The sequence below is a fragment of the Sus scrofa genome, chromosome 6 (assembly GCF_054392235.1).
Source record: "Sus scrofa isolate SSC_HxYL_T2T_F1_AM1 chromosome 6, Sscrofa_HxYL_maternal_Yorkshire_Landrace_v2.0, whole genome shotgun sequence".
Classification (NCBI taxonomy): domain Eukaryota; kingdom Metazoa; phylum Chordata; class Mammalia; order Artiodactyla; family Suidae; genus Sus; species Sus scrofa.
This window is the reverse complement of record NC_139388.1, coordinates 69,182,344-69,209,145: the sequence shown is the minus strand read 5'-3', so window position 1 is coordinate 69,209,145 and position 26,802 is coordinate 69,182,344. Positions and strand designations below refer to the sequence as shown.

Below are 26,802 nucleotides of genomic sequence, written 5' to 3'. Positions count from 1 at the left end.
GCCGTGCTGGGTCAGAACACCTAGCTTGGGTACCAGCCCGTGAGCATCCTCCTCCTTGGCAGGAGCCTTGCATCTGTTTCCCCAGATATTTTATCATCCAGCGTCTCCTCCCCAGACCCATGACCCGTCAATATGTTCTCCCAGGATTTGGCTTGCCTTTTCATTTTCTCACCAGTATTTTTGAACAATAAATCTCTTCATTTCAGTGAATTAAAATTAAAAGTTTTTAAATGTATCATTTGTACTTTTGTTCTTGTCATGTTTAAAAAAACCTTTGCCCAAACCAAGGCTACCAAGATATTCTACTGTGTCTTCTCTCAAAGTTTTATAGTTTCCGTTCTTCCATTTAGTTCTGGGATCTGTCTTGAGTGTGTGTGTGTGTGTGTGTGTGTGTGTGTGTGTGTGTGTGTGTGTGTGGTGTGTAGTGAGGGTTAAAGTTCACTTCTTTGCATGTGAGTGTCCAACTCTTCCAGCATCATTTGGGGAAAAGTCTAGGATTTCCCCATGGAATTGCCTCGGCAACTTTGTCAAAAGTTAATTGACCAAATATGCATGGATCTGTTCCATCGATCTGTATATATCCATCCTTTCGCCAGTACTACACCGTCCTGCTTCCTCTAGGTTTACAACGATCCTCAGGATGTCAGACAAGTCTTTCAACTCTTAACAAAATTAATTAGGTTACTTCAGGTGCATTGTGTTTCCACATAACCGTTGAAACTAGTTGGTCAATTCTATGAGAAATCATTCTGGGATTTTCTCCCCCACTGGTACTGCATTGAATCCTTAGATCTGTCGATTTCAGGAAACCATCATTGTGACAATACCGACCCTTCCAATCCATGAACATGGTATATATCTCTCTACTAACTTAGATCCTCTTTAATTTATTTCCCTCTTTGGTAGTTTTCAGGATATGAGCCTTACACTTTTTTTTTTTCTTTGGGGTCAATTGATTGCGAAATACATCATTTTTATTCTATTGTAATTTTTTAAAATTTCAGTTTCCAGCTGTTAATTGTTAGTATGTGGAAGTCCAATTAATATTTGTACATTGATCTTTCATGCATTGCGATCTTGCTACACTCACTTATTTGTTCTTGGAGATTTTTCGTAGTTTCCTTTAGATTTTCTATGTAGATAAATATGTTAACTGCACCTGTTTCTTCTTAAGTGAGCAGCATTAGTTTGTGTTTTTTAATAAATTTGTACTTTTCACTTTAGTTTTCAAATGTGTTGGCATAAAGTTGTTCAAAGCTTTCCTTTATGATTCTTTTATTGTCTGTAGGCTTAGTGGTGATGTCCTCTCTTTTATTTCAGGCATTGATAATTTGTGTCTTTTTTTCTTCCTGACAAGTTTGGTCAGACCTTTTCAAGAACAGGTTTTATTGGGTGTTTTTTTTTTTTACTGATTTTATTGATTCTTCCCATTGTTTTCTGCTTTCTATTTCACTGATTTTCTCTCTCTCTCTCTCTCTTTTTTTTTTTTTTTTTTTTTTTTTTTTTTTTTTTTTTTTTTTTTTTGCCATTTCTTGGGCCACTCCCGCAGCATATGGAGGTTCCTAGGCTAGGGGTCGAATCAGAGCAGTAGCTGCCAGCCTACGCCAGAGCCACAGCAACATGGGATCCGAGCCGCGTCTGCAACCTACACCACAGCTCATGGCAACGCCGGATCCTTAACCCACTGAGCAAGAACAGGGATCAAACCCGAAACCTCATGGTTCCTAGTCGGATTCATTAACCACTGCGCCATGACGGGAACTCCTGCTTTTCTCTCTTAACTTTATTATTTCTTTCTCCTTACTTTGGATTTCATTTTTTACTTCACTTTATATTTCTTGCAGAGGGAGCATACATTAGGCTTGAACATTTTCTTCTTTTCTGATATAAGAATTTAATGTTACAAGTTTTCCTCCAAAACTGCTTAACTGCACCCCACAAGTTTTAAAATATTGTTTTTATTTTTATTCAGTTTAAAATATTTTCTAATTTCTTCTGTGATTGATTGATTTATCTGTCTTTTTAAGGCCACACCCATGGTATACAGAGGTTCCCAGGTTAAGGGTCAAATCGGAGCTGTAGCTGCCAGCCCACACCACAGCCACAGCAACATAGGACCCACCTACACCACAGCTCCTGGCAACACCAGATCCTTAACCCACTGAGCAAGGCCAGGGATTGAACATGCGTCCTCATGGATGCTCGTCAGATTCGTTTCTGCTGAGCCGTGACGGGACCTCCCTGTGATTTATTTTTGGACACATGAGTTATTTGAAAGTCTGTTGGTTAATTTCCAAGTATTTGGGGATTTCCAGATATCATCTGCTATTACTTCTAGTTTAATTCTCTTGTAATCAGAAAACATACTTTATATGATTTTAATATTGTTAAATGTAGTGGGACTTGTTTTTGGCCAGAATACTGTCTCTTGGTGACTGTTTTATGTGCATGTGGAATGAATGCATATTTACTGCTGTTAGGTACACACACATTTAAAATCACCATGTCCTCTCGGAGTTCCCGTTGTGGCGCAGTGGAAACGAATATGATGGGCATCCATGAGGATGCAGGTTCAATCCCTGGCCTCGCTCAGTGGGTTAAGGATCCAGCATTGCCATGAGCTATGGTGCAGGTTGCAGACACGGTTCGGATCCCGCATTGCTGTGGCTATAGCATAGGCTGGCAGCTACTGCTCTGATTCAACCCCTAGCCTGGGAATCTCCATATGCCACAGGTGCGGCCCTAAAAAGCAAAAAAAATTCGTCATGTCCTCTTGAAGAACTGATTTCTTTATTGTGAAATGTATTTCTTTCTTTCTTTTTTGTCTTTTTGTCTTTTTGCCATTTCTTGGGCCGCTCCCGCGGCATATGGAGGTTCCCAGGCTAGGGGTCGAATCGGAGCTGCAAGCCGCTGGCCTATGCCAGAGCCACAGCAACGCGGGATCTGAGCCGCGTCTGCAACCTACACCACAGCTCATGGCAAGGCCAGATCCTTAACCCACGGAGCGAGGCCAGGGATCAAACCCGCAACCTCAAGGTTCCTAGTTGGATTCGTTAACCACTGAGCCACGACGGGAACTCCAGTTTTTAAGTTAATTTAAAATGTAAATTAAGCACTCTTTTATATGTATCATTTCTAATAGTCTTCTCTGTGTAGGTTTATATTTCCATCTGGCATAACTTTCCTTTTGTGTGAAGAATGTGATTTAATATTTATTGTAGTGCTGGTCTGCTGGCCATAAATTCCCTCAATTTTAGTTTTTACCTGGATAGTAGTTGTTTTGCCTTTATCTGAAAGACATTTTTATTGGGTACAGAATTCTAGGCTGAGCATTTTCTTCCTTCAGTGCTTTGAAGGACTCTGCATTGTCTTCTGGCTTGCGTAGTTTCTGATGAGAAATACGTCTTCGTTCATTTGTACATTATACAGCCTTTAGTCTCTGGCTGCTCGTAAGGTTTCCCCTTTGTCTCTTAGCAATTCAATTATGACACACTTGATATGGTTTTCTTCCTGGTTCTTCTCTGCTTGGGTCTATTGAGATCCTTGGATATGTGAGTTTACAACACCATTGTTGTTTTAACCATATTTTCCTCAATAATTTCTTTAGATATTTTCCTGTTCATCTTTTTCTCCTCAGCAGACACTGATGACATATTTGTTAGACTGCTGCTTATTACCCCCTGATTACTGTTGCTCTGTTCATTTGTTTAAATTGAAATGCAGCTGATTCACAAGGTTGCGTTAGTTTCAGATGCACAGCAAGGTGAGTCAGACCCACACACACATTGTTTTAAAGATTCTTTTCTTTTACAGGCTATTACAAGATGTCGAGGACTTCCCGTTGTGGCTTAGTGGTTAATGACCCCAACTAGTATCCATGACCCCAACTAGTACCCATGAGGACATGGGTTTGATCCCTGACCTCACTCAGTGGGTTTAGGATCCGGTGTTGCTGTGAGCTGTAGTGTAGGTCCCAGAGGTGGCTTGGATCCCACGCTGCTGTGACAGTGGTGTAGCCCAATGGCTACAGCTCCAATTCGACCCCTAGCCTGGTGACCTTCATATATTGCAGGGCAGCCCTAAAGAGACAAAGGACTACAACAAAAAAAGATATTGAGGTGTTCCAGTCATGGTGCAGTGGGTTAAGAACCCAAGTGCAGTGGCTTGGGTCACTGCAGAGGTGTGAGTTTGTTCCCTGGCCCAGGAAATTCCATATGCCTCAGGTGTAGCATAAAAAAAAGATATCGAATATAGTGCCCCGTGCTACACCGTAGGGCCTCATTGTTTATATATTTTGTATATAGTAGCGTGTGTCTTTAATCCCAAACTTCTAATTTATTTCCCACCCCAACCCTGTTCATTTTTTTCAGTCATTATTTTCTGCATATAACTTTGGATAATTTCTACTGCTCTTTTAAAAGAGCCCATTGATATTTTTTCTTTTAAAAAAAATTTCCACAGCATCTAATCTGCTCTTCATCCCATTTGGGATATTTTTCCATTTCAGACAATGTATTTTTTCATATCTGAAAGAAGCAAATTTTATTTGGGGTTTTGTCTCTCTCTTCTACTTTCCTCCTCCCCATATTTATGATTTGTCCTTTTATGACGGGTTATACTTGCAACCGTTGCTTTAACATTCATTTGTTCTTTTTCTATCACGTACGTCATTTCTGAGTCTATTCTTAGTCATTGGGTTTTCTCTTGGTCCTGGGGCATACCGTCCTGCTTCTTTGTATTTCATGCCTCAAAAAGCTGCAGAGGAGCCCACAGAGTTTCAGTAATTCTTTGCTCCCCTTGTCCTAGTGTTTACCACTGTACATGACCTGGGCACAATTATGCAAGCTGGGAAGTTCATCTTGATACAAGGCTCTTGGCGACTCTATGTACCTCATTTGAATTTCACCAGTTGTGCAAAAGTGGGAGATGCTGAACCCAACTCCACTCACCAGGAATTCTGGGCTCCGTTCAGTTTCCCGTCCCTGTGCTGCAGCCTGGAAACTCTCTCCAGACAGAGAACCGGGGCCCTCATGGGCCAAGAGGAGTTATGCACCTGTTACAGCCCCAGAGAGACACAGTGCCTCGCACCTGTTACAGCCTCGGAGAGACACAGTGCCTCTCGCCTGTTATAGCCTCGGAGAGACACAGTGCCTCTCGCCTGTTACAGCCTCAGAGAGACACAGTGCTTCGCGCCGTTACAGCTCGGAGAGACACAGTGCCTCGCGCCTGTTACAGCTCGGAGAGACACAGTGCCTCGCGCCTGTTACAGCCTTGGAGAGACACAGTGCCTCGAGCCTGTTACAGCTCGGAGAGACACAGTGCCTCGCATCTGTTACAGCCTCGGAGAGACACAGTGCTCACACCTGTTACAGCCTCAGAGAGAGACAGTGCCTCGCGCCTGTTACAGCCTCGGAGAGACACAGTGCTCACACCTGTTACAACCTCAGAGAGACACAGTGCTCACACCTGTTACAGCCTCGGAGAGACACAGTGCCTCACACCTGTCTGGGGCAGGTGGTCCATTTTGAGAAGTACCGTGAGGCTCCCAGTGGCCTCCCACTCAGGGCCCCCTGGTGTCGAATTCTATGACCAGAGACTTGCCCCTTTGTACTTTAAAAAGAAGAACGAAAGCTTTACAACCTCCCTACTACTGTATTTCCCTAGGGAGGAAGGCAGGAAATAAATGATGGAACACACACCTGCTGCGAGGTATGATGTTCACCTGCCTCTCCCTGAATCTGCCTTGTCTCCAGAACACCCTTGAGGCAGGTGCCACAATCTACCCTGTCCCCTGCACATAGCCGTGGCAGGTACCAGTCCACCTTGTGCTTTGCACACACCTGAGACAGGTATTGACATACCCATTCCCTAGGTGAGGCCCCCAAGGAGGCTTTTAGGGGTTCACACTGACCTCAGAGCTACCAAGAGCAGGTGTCTTTCTGACCTTCCCTCTGGGGGAAACTGCCCGCCCCTTCAGTTCTTCCAACTTTGGGGAGAGGGCAGAGCACTGGGGGTGGGGGGCGTCCTGGAGCTCAGAGCCCACCCCAGACTTGCTCCTTCCTGGGAGGCCTCCTGCCCACTGCTGTGCCACTCTGGCCTCTGATCTTCTGGCCCTGGTGAGTTCCAGGTCTTTCTTTATGTCTAGCTGAGATATCCAGCAAGGAATTTAAGGAAGGTTTTGAGATAAAGTGGGCATGTTTCTGAGAACATTCAAAAGGCCATGCCTGACCCAAGAAAGAGGAAACTTAAATAGATCAAAAATGGGCATCAAAGTTCTTACCCTTCTCAAAAAGAGAGCCTGATGCCAACAGTTGACAGTGTTATTTCAAGAGACAGATAATTCTTATCAATTTCTCCGGAAAATAGCAGAAGGGGTAGGACGACTTGTTTCATTTTGAGAGGCAGGTGTTGGTTTGGTTCTCCAAAGAATCAGGGCAACAAAGGGAAAGGAGGGGAGTGCCCATCCCCCCCAGAAACACAGAGAGGAAAGTCTTGACTGAAATATCAGCTGCTTGGATCCAACCGTGGTTTTCAAATACACACGGGCCAGAGTGGCTGAAGCTGCACAAACTGAACCTCAGATGTTGGCGAGAAGCAGCAGCAGCCAGAAATCCCGGTGCGGATGGGGTGTGTGGGGAAAGATCGGGTGTTTTCTCATACATTCCCACACACAACCACCCATGACCCAGAAATCCCACTTCAAGATGTTCCGCCCAAAGAAAGGAAACGTGTCCACAGAATGTCTTACACAAGAATGTTCGCAGCAATTTGAGTCATCACGCTGAGACGTGAAACCATCTCCAATGCCCATCAGTGGGAAGATGGGTGATCAAACCCTGGCATGTTGGACACTGGGGTCCTTGCAGCTGGACTGCCCATCCAACCAAAGACACGGTGAACCCTCAAACCTTCGCCTCACCTGAAAGAATCCAGACACAAAAGTGTACCCACCACGTAACTCAGCTTATGTGAGGTCCCGGAGCAAGGAAAAGCGATTTGGGTGACAGAAATCAGAGCTCCGTTTACATTTGGGGTGGCACTCGGGGAGATTTCTACACCTGCCGGGATTGGGTCACACGGGTGGGTGCATTTGGCAAAGTCTTTGTATGTAAATTTTACTGCAAAAGAAATAAAAAGGACCTTGGAGGAATTTCAACTCTAGTTAAGGATATCCCTGCTGAAGTATTTAGGGGAAAGTGAGCTGAAGTTTGCGACTTACCTTGAAATGCATCAAAAAAATAAAATGAATTATTGGATGGATAGAGGAATGGACCAATCGATGGATACGTAATAAAGCAACTGAGTAAAATGTTAGTGGAAATGGTATAAGATTTCAGTACATTTTATCATTTAAATTTTCATCTAAATTTTCATCTAAATGGTGGCCGTGTAGCTATTCACGCTGACGTTCAGCTTTTTTATGTATTTGAACACTGTTGTAATAAAACGTGGAGAAAGATACATCATGATCCAATATGGTTTATCCCTGGAATGCAAAGATGCTTGAAACTCAGAATTGATCAACACACACTGATGGACTAAGGAAAAAGTTAGCAGGAGCAGAAAGAGAATTTGGGGGAGTTCCCGTCGTGGCGCATTGGTTAACGAATCCGACTAGGAAACATGAGGTTGCAGGTTCGGTCCCTGCCCTTGCTCAGTGGGTTAACGATCTGGCGTTGCCGTGAGCTGTGGTGTAGGTTGCAGACGCAGCTCGGATCCCTCGTTGCTGTGGCTCTGGTGTAGGCTGGCGGCTACAGCTCCGATTCAACCCCTAGCCTGGGAACCTCCATATGCCGCGGGAGCGGCCCAAGAAATAGCAACAACAACAAAAGACAAAAAGACAAAAAAAAAAAAAAAAAGAAAGAGAATTTCGTGGAGATGTACCACGCCCCGTCTTCCTAAAGTCTCTCCGAGAACTAGGAGTGAGAAGGAGTTTTCTTAACTTGGGAAGGGGGTCTTCAAGTGACCTGGAGCAGGGTTCTCAGCTCATGGCGTTGGAAGCCTCCTCCTGGCCATCCTGTCCCTCACAGGGAGAGCTGCTCCTCGGCTCCTGCTCGGTGGGGCTCAAGAGTCCTGCCTCCTCAGTCAGACGCAACAAGAAATAAGGCACCCAAACAGGGCAAGGAGGGACTTGACCTACCAAAAATAGAATAAGACAACAGAAAAAGAAAAGGAACGACGGGCAGCTGGCTAATGTCCATCCACAGAAACAACCTCAAGAATAACGAAATAACCAGGGGATCCGCCCTAGGTGTGAGCGAGAAAACTGCGTTTTCTTTGCTTTTTACGATTTTTGTATGGCTATACCCATGGCATGTGGAAGTCCCCAGGTCAGGGATTAAATCTGAGCTGCAGATGTGTGACCTACACGGTAGCTGCAGCAACACCAGATCCTACCCTCCACTGGGCTGGGCTGGGGGTTGAACCCGTGCCTCCACGGTGACCTGAGCAGCTGTAGTCAGGTTCTATTTTTTTTTTTCTTTTTTTGTCTGTTTTTTTAGGGCCGCACCCACGGCATATAGAGGTTCCCAGGCTAGGGGTCGAATGAGAGCTGTAGCTGCCGGCCTACACCACAGCCACAGCAATGCTGGATCCTTAACCCACTGAGCAAGGCCAGGGATCGAACCCGCAACCTCGCGGCTCCTGGTCAGATTCGTTTCTGCTGCACCACGACGGGAACTCCTGTTGTCGGACTCTTAGCCCGCTTGGCCACAGTGGGAACTCTTACAACAGTTTTATTCATGGAAGGAGGCTGGAGGTGACATTGTCGTCTTAAGGCATAAAGACCTTCTTACGCTGGACCCGGTATCTTTTGCTGTAGCTGGAAACGAGGGGTTTGGCTCCGTCGGAATTAAAGATTTAAACAGATGTAAAAATCCAAACCGAAGCTGTCTCTCTAGGGAAGGTCGCGGCGGGGAAGGCTCGAGCATGGAGGGAGAAGCCTGAGCAGCTAAGACGACTGGGTGATTCGTTCTGAGTAGAAAGGACGGGTTTCCGCCGAAACGTTTCCAAGGAGGCCAAACTTCAGCGGCTGGGACACAGGGAGATTTTTCAGACTTGATGGGAATCAGACAAATGCAAATTTAAGACTCCCCCCACCCCCAGCCAATCTGCAGACATTTGGAAGTCAAGTAGTTCCATGTGTGGGGGAGGGTATGGGTGAAAATGAGGGTGTGGGGGGGAGGGTGTGGGGGAAGGTGTGTGTGGGTGGGGACAGGGACCCCCGTCCTGCAAGGGGAGAGCGGAACTGGCAGAGCTTAGTGGACTCGCTCTCTTATCGGTCACTCTTTCCATAGATCTGCTCCCAGGTCCAGCAGGATGCCGTCTTGGGGGACAGTGGATGGCACCTGGGGTACAGGGAGGAAAAGCCATGGAACAGCCAGAGACGACGGTCTGAGTACTGGCCCTGCCAGGTGGACAGGTCTTTAAAAACCTGCTTTTGATGAAAAAGTACGTGAAGCCACGTGAGACCCACAGCACAGGAGCAAATTAAACACACAATGTGTATACACACTGGACACGTGCACACATATACACGCCCTGCGCAGCACAGGGGCTGGAGCCTGGGGGCTGTCGTGGCACACGCACCCCTGGGGGCTCACAAGTGGAGCTGCTGAAGGGACCAGGCGGCCCCAGGGAGCCTCGGCCAGTGCCAGCTTGGTCCCAGACCGTGAGAAGACTCCCCCTGCTTCCTCTCCATCCCCCTGTTCCAGCCCTGACTCCCCTGGCTGCTGGCCTGTCCAGGCTTTGAACACTGGGGAGATGCCAGGGGCAGTGGCCTTGAACCATGAGGGACCCACACTCCCGAACGCTGCTAACTGGGGCTCAGACTAGTCCTCGTGGGGCTGTTCCAACAAGTGCAAAAGACGCAAGCCCCACTGTTACTAGCAGTAAAATGGGCTTCCACTCTCGCCCTCTACCGTCTGAGCCCCCAGCCTGTCTCTCAGCCAGTTTCTTATACTGTCTGGATTTTCCACATCTTACAGAAGAGGAAGCAGAGTCTCAGGGCAACCAGGTCACCTTCGTGCCATCACAGAGCTGGTAAGGGCTGGACCCCTGACTACCTGGGTCTTAGCTGCTCTCAGCCACAGGGACAGGGAGGAGACACTGGGGTCTCCGGGGCCCCAGCCATCGGCGGCCATGAGGAGGCCAGGGTCACAGGTTCACAGACCAAGTTTGGGGCCCAGGGTGGGCGCAGACTCTGGGCCAGGCTGCACAGAGAGAAGCAGACTCAGGTGAGACTGCGGCCAGTCAGGTGTTCCCTCGGGCACTTCCCCCCCCCCCGCCCCCCCGTCACTTTGTCACCTCCTGCTTTTCTTCCTCAGCTCAGCTCAGCTGTCACTGCCTTGGGGCCGCCCTCCCAGATGACTCTCTCGGCGGGGAATCATGTCTTACTGGTAAAACTGTGCGTCTGAGACAAACACTGGCTCGATGTGGTCAGTGATTGACCTGTCTGTTCGTCCTTGGAGGAAAGAGTAGGTATGACAGCTGGTTCGAGGACCAGTCCTGAGCACGGGCACAGTTGCTGGCGCCCAGGAACGTGAGCTGAAGGTGCAGGGTTTGCGCTGCAGGGTGCGAGCCCCTGGCAACTCCACTGGGTGACACCCACTCACCTCGACGGGCAAGAGCCCAGGAGTTGCTCTTTCCTACAACCTACAGGGTTGCGGGGCAGCTCTGAGCCAGCAGAAGGCATGGACCCCAAGGTTCTGCTGAGCCGGGGGGCTCTGCCAGGTCGTGCCACGGAGGGCGCTTCCAGCAAGGTTTCTGCCCAGCTCCAAGTGGCTCAGAGCTACGGTTTTTCCTGGCACCTCTCATGCACACACACAAACACACACACACACACACACACACACACACACACACACACACACACCCCCATTGCAAAGCCATGCACCTGAGCTCAGTGAGTCTTGGATCAATCCCCGCTCCCTCACTGCATACAAGCCCTGGCGGGCGGGGTCCTGCACTCCTGCGCGTCTTGTCCTCTGGCTGGGGGCACCACAGTGGTGATGACTGCAGGCAGCCTGTGCCCAGCACTCAACGGGCAGCGTGTCTCTCGGTCCAGGGCCAGAGGTGGTCCCAGGGCTTCCGCTGGGCTGATGAGGAAACACGGAGCTGAGAGCCCAGCTGGCCTCTCCATCGTGTGCCACTGAGGGTCCAGGTGGCCTTGAGCCCGAGGAGATGGCCTCGGACCTGGGCTCCTGACTGCATCACTAATGTACCTGGAACAAGAGCAAGAGTGACGAAGGCTGAGTGAGGGCCAGTCCCCAGAAAGACTGCATCACAGCATAGAGGGGACCCATTTACATGCAGCTGTTGTGCCCAGGGAGCGGGGGAGACTGCTCGTGCGGGGAGCCAGGAGGCCCCAATGGCCCCGTGCCCTCTGCTGAGATGCTCACTCCAGGCTGGGGCCTGAGGGGTCACAGAGAAATGGCTTCTGACACTTACCAGCAGAACAGTCTCTCTGTGGCCCCCCCCAGGGAGAGACTTCAGTACAGACCTGACCCAGCACAGCAGGGCGGCTGAGGTTCGAGGCAGTGGGCAGGAGAGCAGGACCGTGGATGGAAGGTACAAAGGGGACTTGATTAGGTGTCGAGGGGGGACTCCCTCTAACACTGGGCTGGGCAGGGTGGGGACTCCCTTCTCTGCCTGGGGCCAGGTCCTCCCCACTCGGGGGAAGGCCCTTGGGATCAGTCTTGCTGAGACCCGGAGCTGCCGGGGGCTGGTCTCCCTGTCCTCCCTCAGCCCCAGACACCCCATGCAGGGTGTCCAGCCACCCAAGAGCTGGAAGCATCCCCTTGAGTCCTGCTGGCTGCAGGCTCCCAGCCAGGCTGCCCAAGTCCAGCTTCTCTGGGATGCGACCTCGAGGGACCCCAGGCACACACAACCAGCCCCTGCTCAGAGGCAGCCGGCAGTGCCATCGCCCCCAGGCCCTCAGCCACCTCTGCGTGGTTTCTGGGCGCTCCCTGTGCTTTGTGCTGCCGGGTGTGGCCAAAGCCCCCGAGGGGCTCCTTTGCCCTCGTTGGGGTCCCAGGTCCAGCCCCTGCAGCGCGTCACCAGGAGATAGCCCTGCGACCTTTCCTTGGCCCACCTGAGCTTCCAGAAGCCAATCGGCTCCCCCCACCCCACCCCAGGCCGGGACCTGCCCAGTGAGGACCCTAATCTGGGGGCTGGTGCTGGACAGGGGCTTCATCTGGCCCCTTGGCTCTAGCCTGTGAAAAGGCCTCTGTCCTCCAGCCAAAGGTTTGGCGCCAAAGGTTTCCTTATGCTCAGGACACACAGAGAGAAGCATTTAAATAAAAGCGGTTGCCTAATCCTTGCGGAGAGAAGGATGTTGGTTTCACGTAATCCCCAGCAGAGATGCTGGAGTCGTGGCCGACTTGGCTGCACTCAGATTCGGTGGTTGAGGGGCCAGCTGGACAGGGTTAGAGAGAGCCCACAGGACGGCAAAGTCCCAGCGTCACTTCCCCCCGTCGGCCTTGGGTTTCTTTTCCGTCTTTGCACGTGGCTTCTGGACGGGAGGCTCCTGATGCCTCCTGAGTGGTCTGAGCGGTGAAATGGGAAGGCCACCCCTGTCCCGCCGGGGTGGCTCAGGGCCTGGGAGCCCCGCTCGACCACGGCTCAACCACGGCTCAGCCCCTGCGCGTGGCCACGAGCAGCCCCACTGGATGGGCCAGAGGGAGACGCACTGGGACGCTCCCCTTCAGATCCTGGGCAGGAAGCCCGGGCAGGCGCCCCAGCTCAACCCCGACACCCAGCTCGAGGAGAGACCTTGTGCCAAGCTCCTCTCTCCTGGAAACTTTCGATGGAAGAAAAACAAAGCAGGGGCCATGCTTACTGCTCCTGACATGGTTCTTCCTGGACCCCCTGCGGCCCCGCAGCCCCTCCACCTTCACAGAATGAGCACCTGTCCCCCTCTTCTCCCGGCCTCTCCTGCCCCCATCTGAGCCAGCAGCCCTCCCGCCGCCCACTCCTCTCTGGCAGCCGGGGTGGGAACCCGTGATCAGGTCAGAATAAGTCTGCTGTCTCCTCCGTGGGCTCCCATCCCTGACCTGACCTGCTGACACTTGGGAACCCCACCGTGCGCTCAGGGCCAGATGGGAGGGGCCGCTGCGTCAGCTTGGGGGCCCCCATGCTGCTCTGATGCCCATGGCCCGGTCCTGCCCCAGGCTTGCTTGGAAACACTGCCTCTGCAGAAGCCTCGGGCCAAGGAGTCGTGTTTGCAGTGTTACCAGCTCGTCACGTGTCTCTGGCCTGCAAACCTCAGGCCCTTCACCTGCCTGGCAGGACACTGCGGTCACGGGCCTGGCGGAGTCCGGGCCGACTTGGTTGTGGAGGCGACTTGTTGCAGGGCCCACTCGGTGTGTGTGCACCTGTGTGTGTGTGCGTGTGCGCCTCTGCATGTTTGCAGGGGTGCTGTGTGCACACGTCTCTCTGGGTGTGCACATGTGTGTACATGCACATCACGTGTGTGCACATGCGTGTGTCTGCATGTGCATCTGTGTATGTGGTCCCACAGCCTACAGCGCACACCCACTCCTGTCTGGTGGACCCTCGAAAGGCAGGAGGTGGCGGAGAGGACTGGGGCTCGGGGGCAGGAGCCACTGGGTCCTCAGAGGCACTGAGCCGGAGTCATGGCCCAGCCACAGGTCCCTGAAGAGCCACCTGGCAAAGCAGTTGCCCAGCTCAGCTGCTCGCCCAGCCCCCAGCAAGTTCTGTTCCATGGGCTGCTTCCAACAGCGTCAGGGATGGCCCCGCATCTGGCTTTGCTGCGGTTTTGTTGTGGAAATTTAAGGTCTGTTTCTGCGTTCCGCAGGCTTGACACCTCATACTGTTCTCAGAACAGCTAGCGCTCTCCTATATCTTGAAGCAGAGACCGCCGCCTGTGGTGTGAGGTTTGCATCCAAGTTGTGGGCACTGGGCCATGGGGGCTGGGAGGCGCCCGATGGGCTTCCACGGTCCTGGGGAGGCCCAGCCCCCTCCCTGGACTCCTTGGGGGCCGGACGCCACTTTCTGGGTGTATCACCCTCAGGCACAGGCGCCCTCAGAGATCCGTGTGCAGATGGGAGGGTTTGGGCCGGGGAGGGACGAGGCCACGTGTCTTCAATGCCCGCAGCTAGGATGCCACCTGAAGTGGCGAGTAAAGCAGGTGGAAGGTGGGCGAGCGGCGTTCAGTGAAGCCCCGCCCCCAGCCCCCGCCCCCAGCCCCCGCCCCCACCCCTGCCTGATCGCCACACGCAGGCTCCCACTTCCGAGCAAGGGCCGGCAGCCCTGCTGGCTCAGGCCTTGGGCTCACCCAGGTTGTCCTTGGCACCGCTGCCCTGTGGGGCGTGCTTGACAGCAGGGGGGATTTTGAGCAGAAGGCACATTGAACCGAACATCATAAACATTTTCCACTGTGATCTGATTGGTCAGGGTCCTGCAGAGAAACGCAAGCAGGGTGTGTGTGGGGTGTGTGTGTGTGTGGTTAAGTGTGTGTGTGTGTGTGGAGTCTGCATGTGGAGAGACCTAGGAACTGGGCAGCTTGGGCCCGCGGGTGGTTCTGCCAGCAGGACGCCCTCCCGCCCTCTCCCCTTGGTTCTCGGGAGCCCTTCGACTGATCGGGTGCGGCCTACCATGGGGCCCTTCACTCCGTGTTGGCCTCATTACAAAATGCTCACAGTGGCGTCCACGCCAGGGTGGGACCTGAGCTCAGGCACTGTGGCCTCGGCAAGTGGACCCAGCTGGGCCGTCAGGACTCCTGCAGACACGTGGGAAGTGTGTCACAGGCCACGTCCCTTCCTGCAGGACACCAGGATGTGGGTGCGTTTCTGCCCCTCACCCACAGTTGCAGGTCCAGGAGGGGCCTGTGCTCCGGGCGCCCCTCTTTCTGCCAAAACAACAGAGGTTGCTTGGGCCACTCGCCAGTCTGCTCCCCGAAGAGAGGCTGGTGCTGGACTCTGAGTGCCCGGGCCGCGGAGACCGGGGAGGGAGTGATTAGCTGTGGTCCTCTGTCCCCTGTGGTCTGTCTGTCCCCTGTGGTCGGGCCTGGAGCTGAGAGGCCTGGGTGGACAGTGGAGCGGGGGTGCTGCTGGGGCTCGTGGGGCGTCCCGGGCTCCTCATGGAACTTCGGTCATCAGGGCGGGAGTAACGCAGGCGGGGAACTCCTGGGCGGGGGTCTCGGTGGCCCCGGCAGGTCCCTGCTCCTCCCTCGCCGCGGGCCTTAGAAACGAGCACCTGCTGGTGCACAGGTTTTCCTGGTCAAGCGCCTCACCGCGGCCCCGAGCACGGGCCGCAGCCAGTAGGTCCAGGTCTTTGTAGTCTGATTTCCCCTTTCCAACGGCTGCTCCTGGGGCTGAGTTTTATGGGAAAGATTCTCCCAGCTCCCGTGAGACAAAAGGCCCACCCTCCAGCAGCTGGACCGGCCCGCCCTCCCTCGTCTGTCTTCAGAGAGCTCCGCTTCCCAGCCCGCCCGCTCCCACAGAGGTGCAGGCTCGTGGCTGGGTGGGGGGGCCACAGGAGGTGCCCCGACCTCCCCTTCCGTCTGCTGACCCTGCAGGCGCAGCCCCCACCCTGGGGGAAGCAATGCCTCCTCCTCGGCCTACAGCACCATTGGCCAGAAAGGGGGCGCTGTCCCCACGCAAAGGCGGCCCTGAACGAGGTACGTGCTCCCTCTTGTCTGCCCCCCTCCCGGGCCTTCCCCATCATCCTCTCACCTAAAGCCTGGGCTGGGCCCCCTCCCCCACGGCAGCTGGGTGCCCCCACATTGTCCTCATGAGGCCTGTTTTGGGGCCCTCCGTGCTCCAGGCCCCAACAGAGCTCAGAGCACCTGCTGGCAAGGGCAGCAGGGTCTCTGTCCTCCCTCCATCGCAGGTGGCACCTGACTGTTGTGCATTTCCAGCCCCCCCCATCCCCGGCTGGGAACCCGGACTCAGGGCCGCCTGGCTCCTATCGGAGCCTCCAGAGCCCACTTGGCCCGGCGCTGAGCGGCTGCTGGATGAGCAAGTGTTGTGTAAACGGACTGCACTCCGAGGGCTGCTCGGGCTCAGAAAGGGAGGCCAGATCTCCCCGCCCACCCCACGCAAGGCTGTGTGTGAAACGTCCTGGTCTGGCGGGGGAGGGGACAAGACTCTGGAAGCCCACCCCATTCTCCCCCAGGGTGTTGGGGTGGCCTCGGGGGCGGGCTGGCCCGGGCAGGGCAGGCGGGACCTCACCGCACAGGCCTGTCTCCGGGAGGCTGGAATCCCTGTCCGGCCCCCTCCCCGCCTCCCTGGCCTCCCTTTAATTCAGCCCAACAATTTCACACTCTGGAGCCGGGACGGTGCTTGTTTTGGCTGGCCGAGTGCGGCCCATCCTCACCGACCCAGGGTTGCATAACTGGGAGGTATCCGCTTACGCGGGCTGACGCCTCTCAGCAAGGCCCGAAGCGGGGCCGTGGAGGGTGCACTGGCCTCCAGCACCCCTCCCTACGGGGCACGGGGTGGCGTCCCCCTCGTGGCCCTTGACCCCGTGGGCAGGCTGGCGGTGGTGGCGGATGGAGCCCCCCACGCCGGGGCCAGGACAGTCACCTCTGAGCAGAGTTGGCTAGCGGGGGTGGCGGCGGGCCGTGGGGTTGCCTCCACCCTCTGACTGCATCTCTGTCCAGCGTCATCCCTGGCCAGCACTGTGGCCTCGGGTCGGGAGACAACTGTAGGGGGAGCAGATCCTGGAAATGCTTGACTCTGTGTCCATGTCCCCGGCCAGGTCCCTCCTGAGCAGCGCCTGGTGTCCTGGCTGCAGCCCCGTGGGCCCCGGACACGCCCCAGCGGCCTGGGTCCTGGGTCCTTACAGCCCAGCCTCCCTCTCCCTCTGGCTGCTGCCGCCAAAAGGTGGGGCAAGGGGAACGGGAGATCTGAGTGATGCGAGAAAATGATCATGTCTCTGTGTGAGCCGGAGCCCAGCCCTGCGCCGTGAGCGCGATAACCGGGGATGCGGCGTCTAACGTTTCCGAGGGTGGAGCCAGGGCCGGCAGTACAATACGTGCACTGTCCCCACATCGGGCCTTGTCACTGGGTGACAGAGCCCCCCCCACGGGATCGGTGCACACGGGAAACTGGACCATGCAGCTCTGGGCATTGCCAGCAATATGGGAGCTGAGGCCGGGCTGAAAGCTGGGGGGGGAGGGTGCCTGCTGACAAAACGACATGGCAGGCGACAGTGCTGCCCCTGGCTGCAAAGGTGGCTGTGACGGGGCCTGCGGGGGGACCTGGGGGGGCCCTTGGAGGAGGGCAGTTTTAGCAAAACCACGAGGCTGGAACCAGACCTGGCCCCCCTGGGTTCCCTGAGTTTGGGACCTGCCTTAAATGTTACCTCTTGGGATCAGAGCTGGCACCCAGGAAACCAAGAGTGACGATCTCCCAGGGCGCCAGGTCCCTGCTTGCAGCTGCTGCCCCTGCATGAGCACGCCGGCCACCAGAGCCCCTAGGACCTGGCCAGGACGGGGTGCCATACCTGGAAGCCCACCATCAAATCCCAACCAGCCAAGTGCATGCCTATCGTTCTGCAGACTGACCCCCCCGCCCGCAGCAGACAGGACAATGGAAAGAGCAGAACATAGCCCTGGTCGGCCTGGGCTGGCCCTGCCTCCATCTGTCCTGCTTTAGGCCGGGTGGGCAGGAGGTGGGGGGCCGGGGAGCGTGGCTCTCAGGTCCTGCTGGCACTGCCCTGAGCCCTGGCCACTGGGCCCCGCTTCCTCTTTGCAGCTTCAAACACTCCTGCTCTCCCGGGACAGGCGCCCGCTCAGCCCTGAGCCCAGGACAAGGTCGCGGGGGCTGCAGCGGACACGGTTCCTCAGAGCTCGGCCTCTCTGGGCTGACACCTGGCCGGCTCCCAGCTCCTGCCTGAACCCCCAGGCTCGCTGCCCCCAGCACCTCGGTTCTGCGTCATCTCCCAAAGCACCAGGCAGGCTCTGTGCAGCCCACGAGCATCCCCCATGACCTCGGCCCCTGGGGGGACGAGTGGACTCCCAGCCTGGCCCCCCCGCAGCACCCCACCCCATTGCCTTCCCTCTGGGCCAGGGCCCTGGGGCCACATGCACGGACCTGCACCCACATAGAGATGCACGTGCCCGGGACCGGGGGCCACGTGAATCTTTCTTCGCTGGGCCTCCAGCAGCCTGAGAGTCAAGCACACACCTGTTTAGGGTCAAGGCCGTCAGCCCCTCTGCCCACAGGTGCCTTCTCCACCCCCGAAGGCCCAGTTCCAAGGGCAGCTATGCCCCCATCAGAGAACTGCCTGCCTCCTGTGCCTTCTGGGCGGGAGAGGGTTCAGGATGGCCCACCCGGGAGAGGGTCCTGGCTCTGTGTGTCTGTCCCCAGCCCCGCTCCCAGCAGCACCGGCTCCACCAGCAGCCCTGATTCTCTCCCTGTCTGTGTCGGATTCCTGGAGAGCGAGGCTAAACCCTTAAGCGCCCGTAAATTCCTCCCGTGTGGAAGTCGGCAAGCCGCATAATATCCGAACTGTCCACAGTCATGTACCTCGTTTATTTACAAGTTCCTGTGCTGGCAGGAGGCCTGGGATCCCGCTGTCCTGGGGCCAGAGGAGCCCCATCCCCACGTCGGGAAGGGCAGGGGTGGGGGGAGCACGGGGGTGGCAGGTAAGGCGACCCCCAGCCCCCTGACTCAGCTGTTGGCGTCCGGCCTCAGGCCTGGCCCCACCTGGGAGAAGGGCCGCGTGGAGGCTCCGCCTGTCCTGGTCTACTGGCCTCCTGTGGGGCAGGGAGCCGGTGGCCCTTCCAGGCAGGCCCTCTGCCTGAAGGCCCAGGCAGAGCGTCCCAGGCGAGTACTCAAACCTCAGGGCAGAGTCTGGGGCGGGCAGGGCCTTTGGCAGCGGGGGCTCAGCGGCACCCACAAGCTGGACAGGCCCTGGTCTGCACGGGTACGTGGCGACTGCACAGAGTGGAAACCGCTCCTGACTCCGGGTCACTGACGCTTCGGGGTGGGCTGTCCTTGTGCTGGGCCCACTGGTGCTGGACTTGGAAACCCTGCTCTGCCTTGGCTCTGGCACCTGGACACTGAGGGGCCCCTCACAGCATATGATGGGGCCGCGGGTTCACCCTCTGCTCACGGCCCCTCCCCTCCTCGGCAGCCGTGGGCAGCCCTGGGGACAGGACGCGTGGCCCCTCCCTGTAGGGCCATAGCACACGGAGCCTGCCTGGAACTCGGAGGGCCTGTGGGGTGAATACATGAGCACTCTGGTCCCAGCTGTGGGGCCGGCCTCCCTGCTGAGGGAAGTACCTTAGGACAAAGCTCCCGCTCCCGCTGCACAGGGTCCTTCCTGGGGAGGGGAGGTGGACGGGGCTCCCCCAGCCCCGTGTGTCTGTGTTTCACTGAGCAGGAGCCTCAGCCTGGTCCGCTAGGCCTGCCCTGACGGTGGGGAGGGGGGGTTGGGGGGTGGGGGGGGATGGGGGGCAGGGGGGCGGGGGAGGACAACTGGTCTTCCGCTCCTGGACTTGGGAGGCGGTTGGCATTTGCAGAGATGCTGTGATTGCGGGGACTGCCCCGCTCTTTTGGGCCTCCCTCCCTCCCTGGGCACCCCGTTCCTACAAGCAGGAGCTCCTGCCCCACCCCCACTCCTTCAAGGGGCTCCCCTGGGACCAGTACCCGTTTCCCATGGTCCCCATGTTGAGGCTGGTGCAGGAGGGCAGCTGTGGGCCCCAGAAGAAGGGGTGACATCACCCCATTACAGACAGGAGCGCTGACGCTCAGAGCGGCCACATGGCTTTTCTGGGGCCACACAAGCTTCCGCCGGCCCAGTGCAGCCCAGCCAGCTGTGACCCTGGAGTGACGTCTGCCTCCCAGGACAGTGGGACTGGGCCCAGGCCAGGGGACAGTGCTGTGCGGCACCACATTGGCTTATGGAGGGTCAGCTTTGTGCCTGGACACTGTCCAGGAGAGGGCTGGCACTCCAGGCACACCTCTAGTGGCTGCAGACCCTCCAAATGGCTAATGCCCCACATGCTCACCCACTTGGGCCACTGAGGCTCATCCAGGGCTGGCCTTGGAGATCCTCACAGCGGAAACCGTGACGCCAGGGTGGGCAGTGTGCACAGGGGGCTCGGGGTCACTCCTGGTGGGTGCTCTGCCCACCCCACATGGGGGTCAAGGCCAGGACCCCCTGGGCCCACAGTCTTGGCGGAGATGAAGTGTGCAAAGGGGAAGAACCCTGGGCTGGGAACCAGGCTGGGCCGGGCTGTGCTCTCACCCCGTGTGGCTTTGGACGGTCACAGCCCCTGAGCCTTGACATCTTCTCCTGCAAAATGGTGACCCTGAGAGTTCCCTGGTGGCTCAGCAGGTTAAGGATCCAGTGCTGTCACGGCTGGATCGCAGCTGTGGCGCAGGTTTGGTCCTTGTCTGGGAACTTCTGCATGCCGCAGGTGTGGCCCTGTGAGGCGGGGGGGGCAGGCCCTTCTAAGCCCCGCAGCCTTTGGTCCAATGGGAGGAGACGAAGATCTTCCTTGGGAGCCGCGTCCAGGTCCTCCCTTAACTGAAGCCCTGGGAGTGACCCAACAAGCAAACGAGGACGTTTGGAAGGTGGGAAGGAGGCGGGCTGCTGGGCCGGGGCCTGGGGCACCCCTGGACTTACCGTCTCCCACGTACACCCCACAGAGCCCCTACAGGCACAGACCCCAACTCTCCAACAGGCACCGACAGAACAGTCCAGGTAACTTCTGCTCCCATTGGGGCCAGAGTCCCCTAGCAGTGTCCTTGGGGGATGGCCTCCTTCCTCCAGCCAACAGCCAAATACCACAGCCAGCCCTGTGGCCTCAGTGGGCAGGGTGAGGAGCTGATCTAACTCAGCACTCCACCCCAGCCCCAGCCCATGGCCCACCTCCAGAGGCCCCCATTTCCCTGCTGGGTTTGTGTGGTCCAGAGAGGAACTGAGCCCCAGTGCCACCACCAGCAGTGAGACTGGGTGAGGCGGTATGAGCAGTCTTGTCAGCACCGCCTCACCCCTGTCCTTGAGTCTGTGGGGCCCAGCGGGGACCTGACCCTTGGCCCCACCCAGCATGAACAAGGTGGAAGGTGGCAGTGGGTGGGTCCGGGTGACACTCCCTCCCCTGCTGTCATGGGGGAGCAGAGCATAACTCACCCCCAGTCAGAGGTGTCGAGGCTGTGTTAGTCGGGGCCCACTTTCTTCAGGAAGGGTTAGCAGGCCTGAGTAGAGCCTTGCTGCTGGGGAGGGGTCAGGGGCCCATCAGAAAACTGAACACACCCACCCACGCACCCAGCCCTCATGCGCCACCTCAATGGGGGAGACTGCCTGCCACAGAAAGATTAAACAGAATGCAGAATTTCAAGGTATCTGCAGTGTCCACAGTAAAATAGAAAATCACTCGTCATACCAAAAAGCAGGAAAATCATAATGTGAATGAGAAAAGACAATCAGCAGATGTGATTGTTGGAGCAGATGGAGGTGAATCAGCTGCTGGAAATATCTGGGTAAAGGCTTTTAAGCAGCCAACATAAAAACGTTTTCGGCAAGCAATTATGACTTCCCTTGAGGCAAAAGCAAAAGTGGAAACGCTCAGCAAAGAATTAGAAGTTATTAAAAAGAAAAACCAGGTGGAAGTTATCAAACTGAAAAATACAACTCAAAAAAAAAAAAATGTGTTGGAGAGACTCAAAGACAGAGTGTAATGACAGAGGACAGAACCAGCAGCCTCTAGGAGAGGTGACTAGAATTTACCCAACCCCCAAACTGAGAAAGCAGATTGGAAAATGAACGAAGTCCTAGGGGCCTGTGAGACAAAATCACAAACTTCTGTATCCTGAGAGACCCCGGAGGAGAGAAAAGAGAGTGCACCTTAAAAACATGGGAAGAAAGAATAGCACAGGCTTTCCCCCGTTTCACAAAAGACATGTCAACAGGTTTTAGAGGCTGGAGAATCCCCAATAGGATAAACCCTAAGAACTCTATCCCAAGACACATCACGATTAAACTTCTAAAAACTGAAGACCATGAAAAACTCTTAAACGCCACCAGGGAGAGAGAACACATTCCTTCTAGGGAAACACCAATGGAATAATAAGATTTCTGACCTGAGACCACAGAGGCCACGGTGAGGAACCATCACCATGCTCTTCATGTCCTCAAAGAAAATGGGGAACTGGACTCTATGTCCAGTGGAAATATCCTTCAAGAATGACGGGGAAGTAAAGACACCTTCAAACGGTGGAAGATGAGGAGAATCTGTTGCCAGCAAACCTACCCTTAAAGAATCTCCAAGGGACATTCTCTAGACAAAAAGGAAAGCTTTGCCAGAGGCGGCTCGGAACTCCAGAACTGGCAAAAGGACACGGGTTAGTCACATCCCCCTCTCGTGCCATGAATTTCTGAAATCCCTTGAGGGTGGAAGGAAGAACATAAGACCATTCTATGTCGGAGTTGGGAGGGGAAAGGGAGGCAAACACCTTTCATTCCAAGTGCTAAGAATGTTATCGCCAGCGGCCGGTGGTATTCACCCAGAGGCATCACCAAGAAATCAGTGCAAAGCAACACACTCAAAATCCTATCAATAAATGAAGCGGGAATCCTAAAAAATGTTCGGGGAACCCGCAGGAAGGGTTTACAGAGCCGGGGTGGCTTGCCCAACACATGGCAAGCCCGACGCTGAGTCATTGAAACGTGCAGCAAATAAAGTTTTATTCAAAAGGCAGCCGATCCGGGAGGTGGGAGAGCCAATCTCAGATCCGCCTTCCTGGAGGCCAAGGGTAAAGAAGCAGGGTGTCTGAGTTCCCATCGTGGCTCAGCATAACAAACCCAACTGGTATCCATGGGGACATGGGTTCGATCCCTGGGCTCGCTCTGTGGGTTAAGGATCCGGCGTTGCCGTGAGCTGTGGTGTAGGTTGCAGACGCGGCTCGGGTCTGGCATGGCTGTGGCTGTGGTGGAGGCCAGCAGCTGCAGCTCCGGTTTGACCCCTAGCCTGGGAACCTCCATATGCAGCGGGTGTGGGCCTAAAAAGACAAAAAATAAAAAGAAGCAGGGTGTCTCACACGTGGGGTAAGGTGATCAGAGGGCTGAGAAAAGGGAGGGCAGGCGTATCTGAGTCTTTGCTTCCTCATGGGACACGTGATCAGGGGGCAGTTTTTGGACATTAAAAGCCACTGGTAGGACACCTGCTCGGGGCAGTTTTCGGGTGGGCAGGCCCAGCCAGGGTGAGCAGGCTCCCCTCAACCAGACCCAGCTGACTCCAGGTTCCTGCAAACGACTCTGGCAAACCTCCTACAGTTTGGGCTTCGTGAGCTTACGGAGGTGCAATTGGCAACAAGACGGTTAAGTGAGCTCGCTCAGTGCAGGCCGCTTCCAGCGGAGAGCTTTTCCACGAGCCGTAAGGCAAGCCCAGGATGTTCCAGTTTCTGTGTGCCCCGTAGGGCATGGTTCCAAAAGTAAGACAAAAGAAACAGAGAGAACAAAACAGCAGAATGGCGTATACTCCCTTAAACCTAAACGGTCTACATATGCCGATGAAACACAAAAATTAAAAAAAATTGTTTAAAAAACTCAACATTCTGCTACCTTCCAATAACAGTATATGCGTTGCAAACATGGCACAGGGACTTTGAGGGCAAAAGGCTGGGAAAGGACCTACCAGGGCAAAAACATCAAATACACACAGGCACACGCCATTCAGACAGACGGATTTATTTCATTCAGGCTGCATTTCTTTAGTACAATTTTCTAAAAAGACCCCCCCCCCATGACCTCTTATCCCCTCTTCCCCCACCAACCCGCAGTAGCTTCTTTCTACGCACTTCAGACCCCGTAAAAATACGTGTTCACATATGTGTACATAGACACGTACGTGAGAAAGAGCTGCTGCTTTCTTTAACAGAAAAGGGGATTCGTTTCATAAAGGAATCTCTGGACATTCCCCCAATAACGTTTTCAGAGAATCCCACCCCGTCATGTGGGAAAATTCCCTCTGCCTAATTTATTCAAATGTGACTTCATTGATGGCCGATAACTCTGCCTCCAGTATTCTCCCCCCGCAACAACACCATCGGCGTCTTTGAAAGTACAAGCCAACAGAAACACCCCCATAATCACCAGTGAGTCTTGAACTCCCCCGGGGAAGCAGGGCCCCCAGCTCTCGGCACCTTCTGCTCCAGCCCTCAGCCATCCCCTCAGGGCGGGGGTCATCCCCCTCGGCTGCCTGGCCCCAGAGAGGCAGATGCCCACCAATACTTTCCCGGGGAGGGGGGATTTCGCGACTCCCAGGACAAGGCTGCGTCCCCCGCCCCCGCCCCGCCCGCCCGTCTAAGGGCAGATTCCCGGCTGTGGGATCACGCTCTGGGCAGGCCCTGCTCTGGCCACAGACTGCAGCTGGACGCTCAAGTCACAGCCCAGGGCTTTCTCTGGAGAAAGAGGCTGGGGGTGTGGGGAGCCTGGGGGGTGGAGGGGCAGACCACTGCAAAGAGAGGCACCCCCCAGCCCCAGCCAGAAATCATGCCGTTGCCACCGAGAAAGAACCAAGCCCGACACGGCCAAAGGCTGCACCCTTCTGCCTTTTATTGAACATCCTGCGGAGGCCGAGCCGCGAGCTCGCTTCCCACCGCAGCTGCCCCACGCGCGGGGCCCCTCAGAAGCACCTTCTCTGGACCACGGACGTCCCGAACTCCTTGAAGTCTGCGGAGGTGACCCACATCTGCCTGAAGCTGCTCAGGGAGGTGACGATGGAGGCGCCGATCCAGGTGGAGAACCACCGGTCGGGTGGCGCCGTGATCTTGATGGGGGTCCCTTTGGGAGCCAGCTGCTCCAGCTCCTTGAGAAGCCGGTCGTCCAGCCCCTGGAACAGGGTGGTCCCCCCGGACAGCACGATCTCCCCGAAAAGCGTCTTCTGGATGTCGGCGTCGCACTTGGTGATGCTGCACGAGGCCATCTTGGAGAGGCCCGGGTTTTGGATGCCCAGCTGGTCGGGCGAGAACAGGGCCTCGGGCGCCTGGTAGAGCTGGTCCCCGATGGGGACGATGTTCCCGTCCGGCAGCTTGTACTCCCGCAGCACGTCCTCCGACCTCCGCGACAGCTCCTTGTCCGGTTCCAGGGCCACGTAGCACAGCTTCTCCTTGAGGTCGTCCACCAGCGCCTTGTCCAGCACGCAGGGGAAGGCCCTGCCGCTGGCCAGCAGCAGCCGCGTGAGGTGCTCCGTGATGTCCCTCCCCGCCACGTAGAGCTTGGTGACGGCGTGGGGCAGGGAGTAGCCCTCGAAGATGGGGACGGTGCAGGTGACCCCGTCCCCGCTGTCCACCACCAGGCCCGTGACGCAGGCCGAGGCGTAGAGGGCCAGCACCGCCTGGTCCGACAGGTAGAAGGCGGGCACGGCGAAGCCCTCGAACATGACTTCGGCCATCTTCTCGCGGGTCTCCCTGGGGTTCAGCGAGGGCTCGGTCATGAGCACCGGCCGGTCGCTGGCCTTGACCCCCAGCTCCCACTCGAAGAGGTGCTTCCAGAGCTTCTCCATGTCGTCCCAGCCCGTGATCAGGCCCCGCTCAATGGGGTAGTGCAGGTGCAAGACCTCGTACCTGTGCAGGGCCTCTTCCCCCACAAAGTACTTCTTCTGATTGGCTCCCGTCGAAGGCATCTTGAACTTGGGGTGCCCCACGACAGAGCTGACCACGTGGCGGGGACCGATCTCTCCAGACAGCCCCGCCTTGCAGAGCCCGGAACCATTGTCGAAAATCACGGCTGGAGAATCTAACACATGAGGGTTAAACATGTCTGCAGCATCCTCATCTGCGCTCAGCCAAGCAAAGACGGAAGCCTCGCGGGCCGCTCTGTGACACACGGGGCTGCTCTGGAAGTCTCGAGGGCACAGGGTTCCACAGTTCTCGGGAGCCTCCTGGGCAGGGCTAGCAGACGGCTGGGCCCCTGGAGCTCTCCATCCTCACGCAGAGACCCACTCCCCTCAGGAAGCCCGGGCGTCTGGGCCTTTTCAGGGCGGACGTCCCCTATGTAACAATCCAGCCAAGGCAACAATTGTGCCCAGGGCATCAGAGGCCCTTAGGGGCTGGGCGCCGGTGCCTCTGGACCTCCCCACGGGGAGGGCAAGCCGTTCCTGTGGGCAGTGTTGGTGAGCCTGCCAGCCTGAGGCCTACTAGCCTTAGAGCGGGAGAAAAAGGCCAGCCTGGGCCAGCCTTTGAATCTGGCATCTCTGGCCCTGTCTGGAGGGAACTGCTGTTTGGAGGGGGACAAACACGCTTCCCTTTGCTCACCGGGCACAGGTCCAGGTTGGAGGGGCAATGCCCACTGCTCCAGCACAGCAGGCACGTAGAACGTTTGAAGGCAGACTCCTCCAGGAAGCCCTCAGGGATTTCTCTTTACCCCATGAGCCCGGACTCCATCTCATGGGGTAGATAAGCAGGGGCCTTCTGGGCCTGCTGGCTCTGTCTCTGGGCACACGTGTCCCTGCTCTGGCTTTGAGGTCAGGGCCCCTCACTGCTCCGTGTAGCCCCAGAAGTGCTGGCATGAGCAACACCCAGTGGTCTGCGGGGTTGGGGACACAATGGCTTGTGAGGACGGGGATCCAAGATTTCACGGGGCAGGGGCGTGAGTGGGCAGCCCCAACCGGTGCCCAGGCATCTCTGTCTCTGGCTGTCACACAGTCGGCCAAGCCCACTGCTGGTCACCAGGGCTGAGGCCGAGAGCGAGGCCAGGGGGCTGGTGGGGCTGTGGTTGAGCCAAGCTGACCAGGGGCCAGGCAGAGGTGCCCACTCCAGCCTCCCATACGCACCCCCTGGGCTGGTTTCCAGCTGAGAGAAGGGAGGGGAGCGGGTGGACCTGCCT

At 56.0% G+C, this 26,802-nt stretch overlaps 1 protein-coding gene across 1 annotated transcript; it reads right to left on the bottom strand.

Moving 5' to 3' along the window:
* Positions 1–24,510: 24,510 nt before the first annotated feature.
* On the bottom strand, positions 24,511–25,939 carry ACTRT2 (actin related protein T2). Its single transcript, XM_003127512.5, has one exon. The coding sequence runs from the start codon at positions 25,733–25,735 to the stop codon at positions 24,602–24,604; it is 1,134 nt and encodes a 377-aa protein (XP_003127560.1). The 5' UTR covers positions 25,736–25,939; the 3' UTR covers positions 24,511–24,601.
* Between the last annotated feature and the right edge of the window lie 863 nt (positions 25,940–26,802).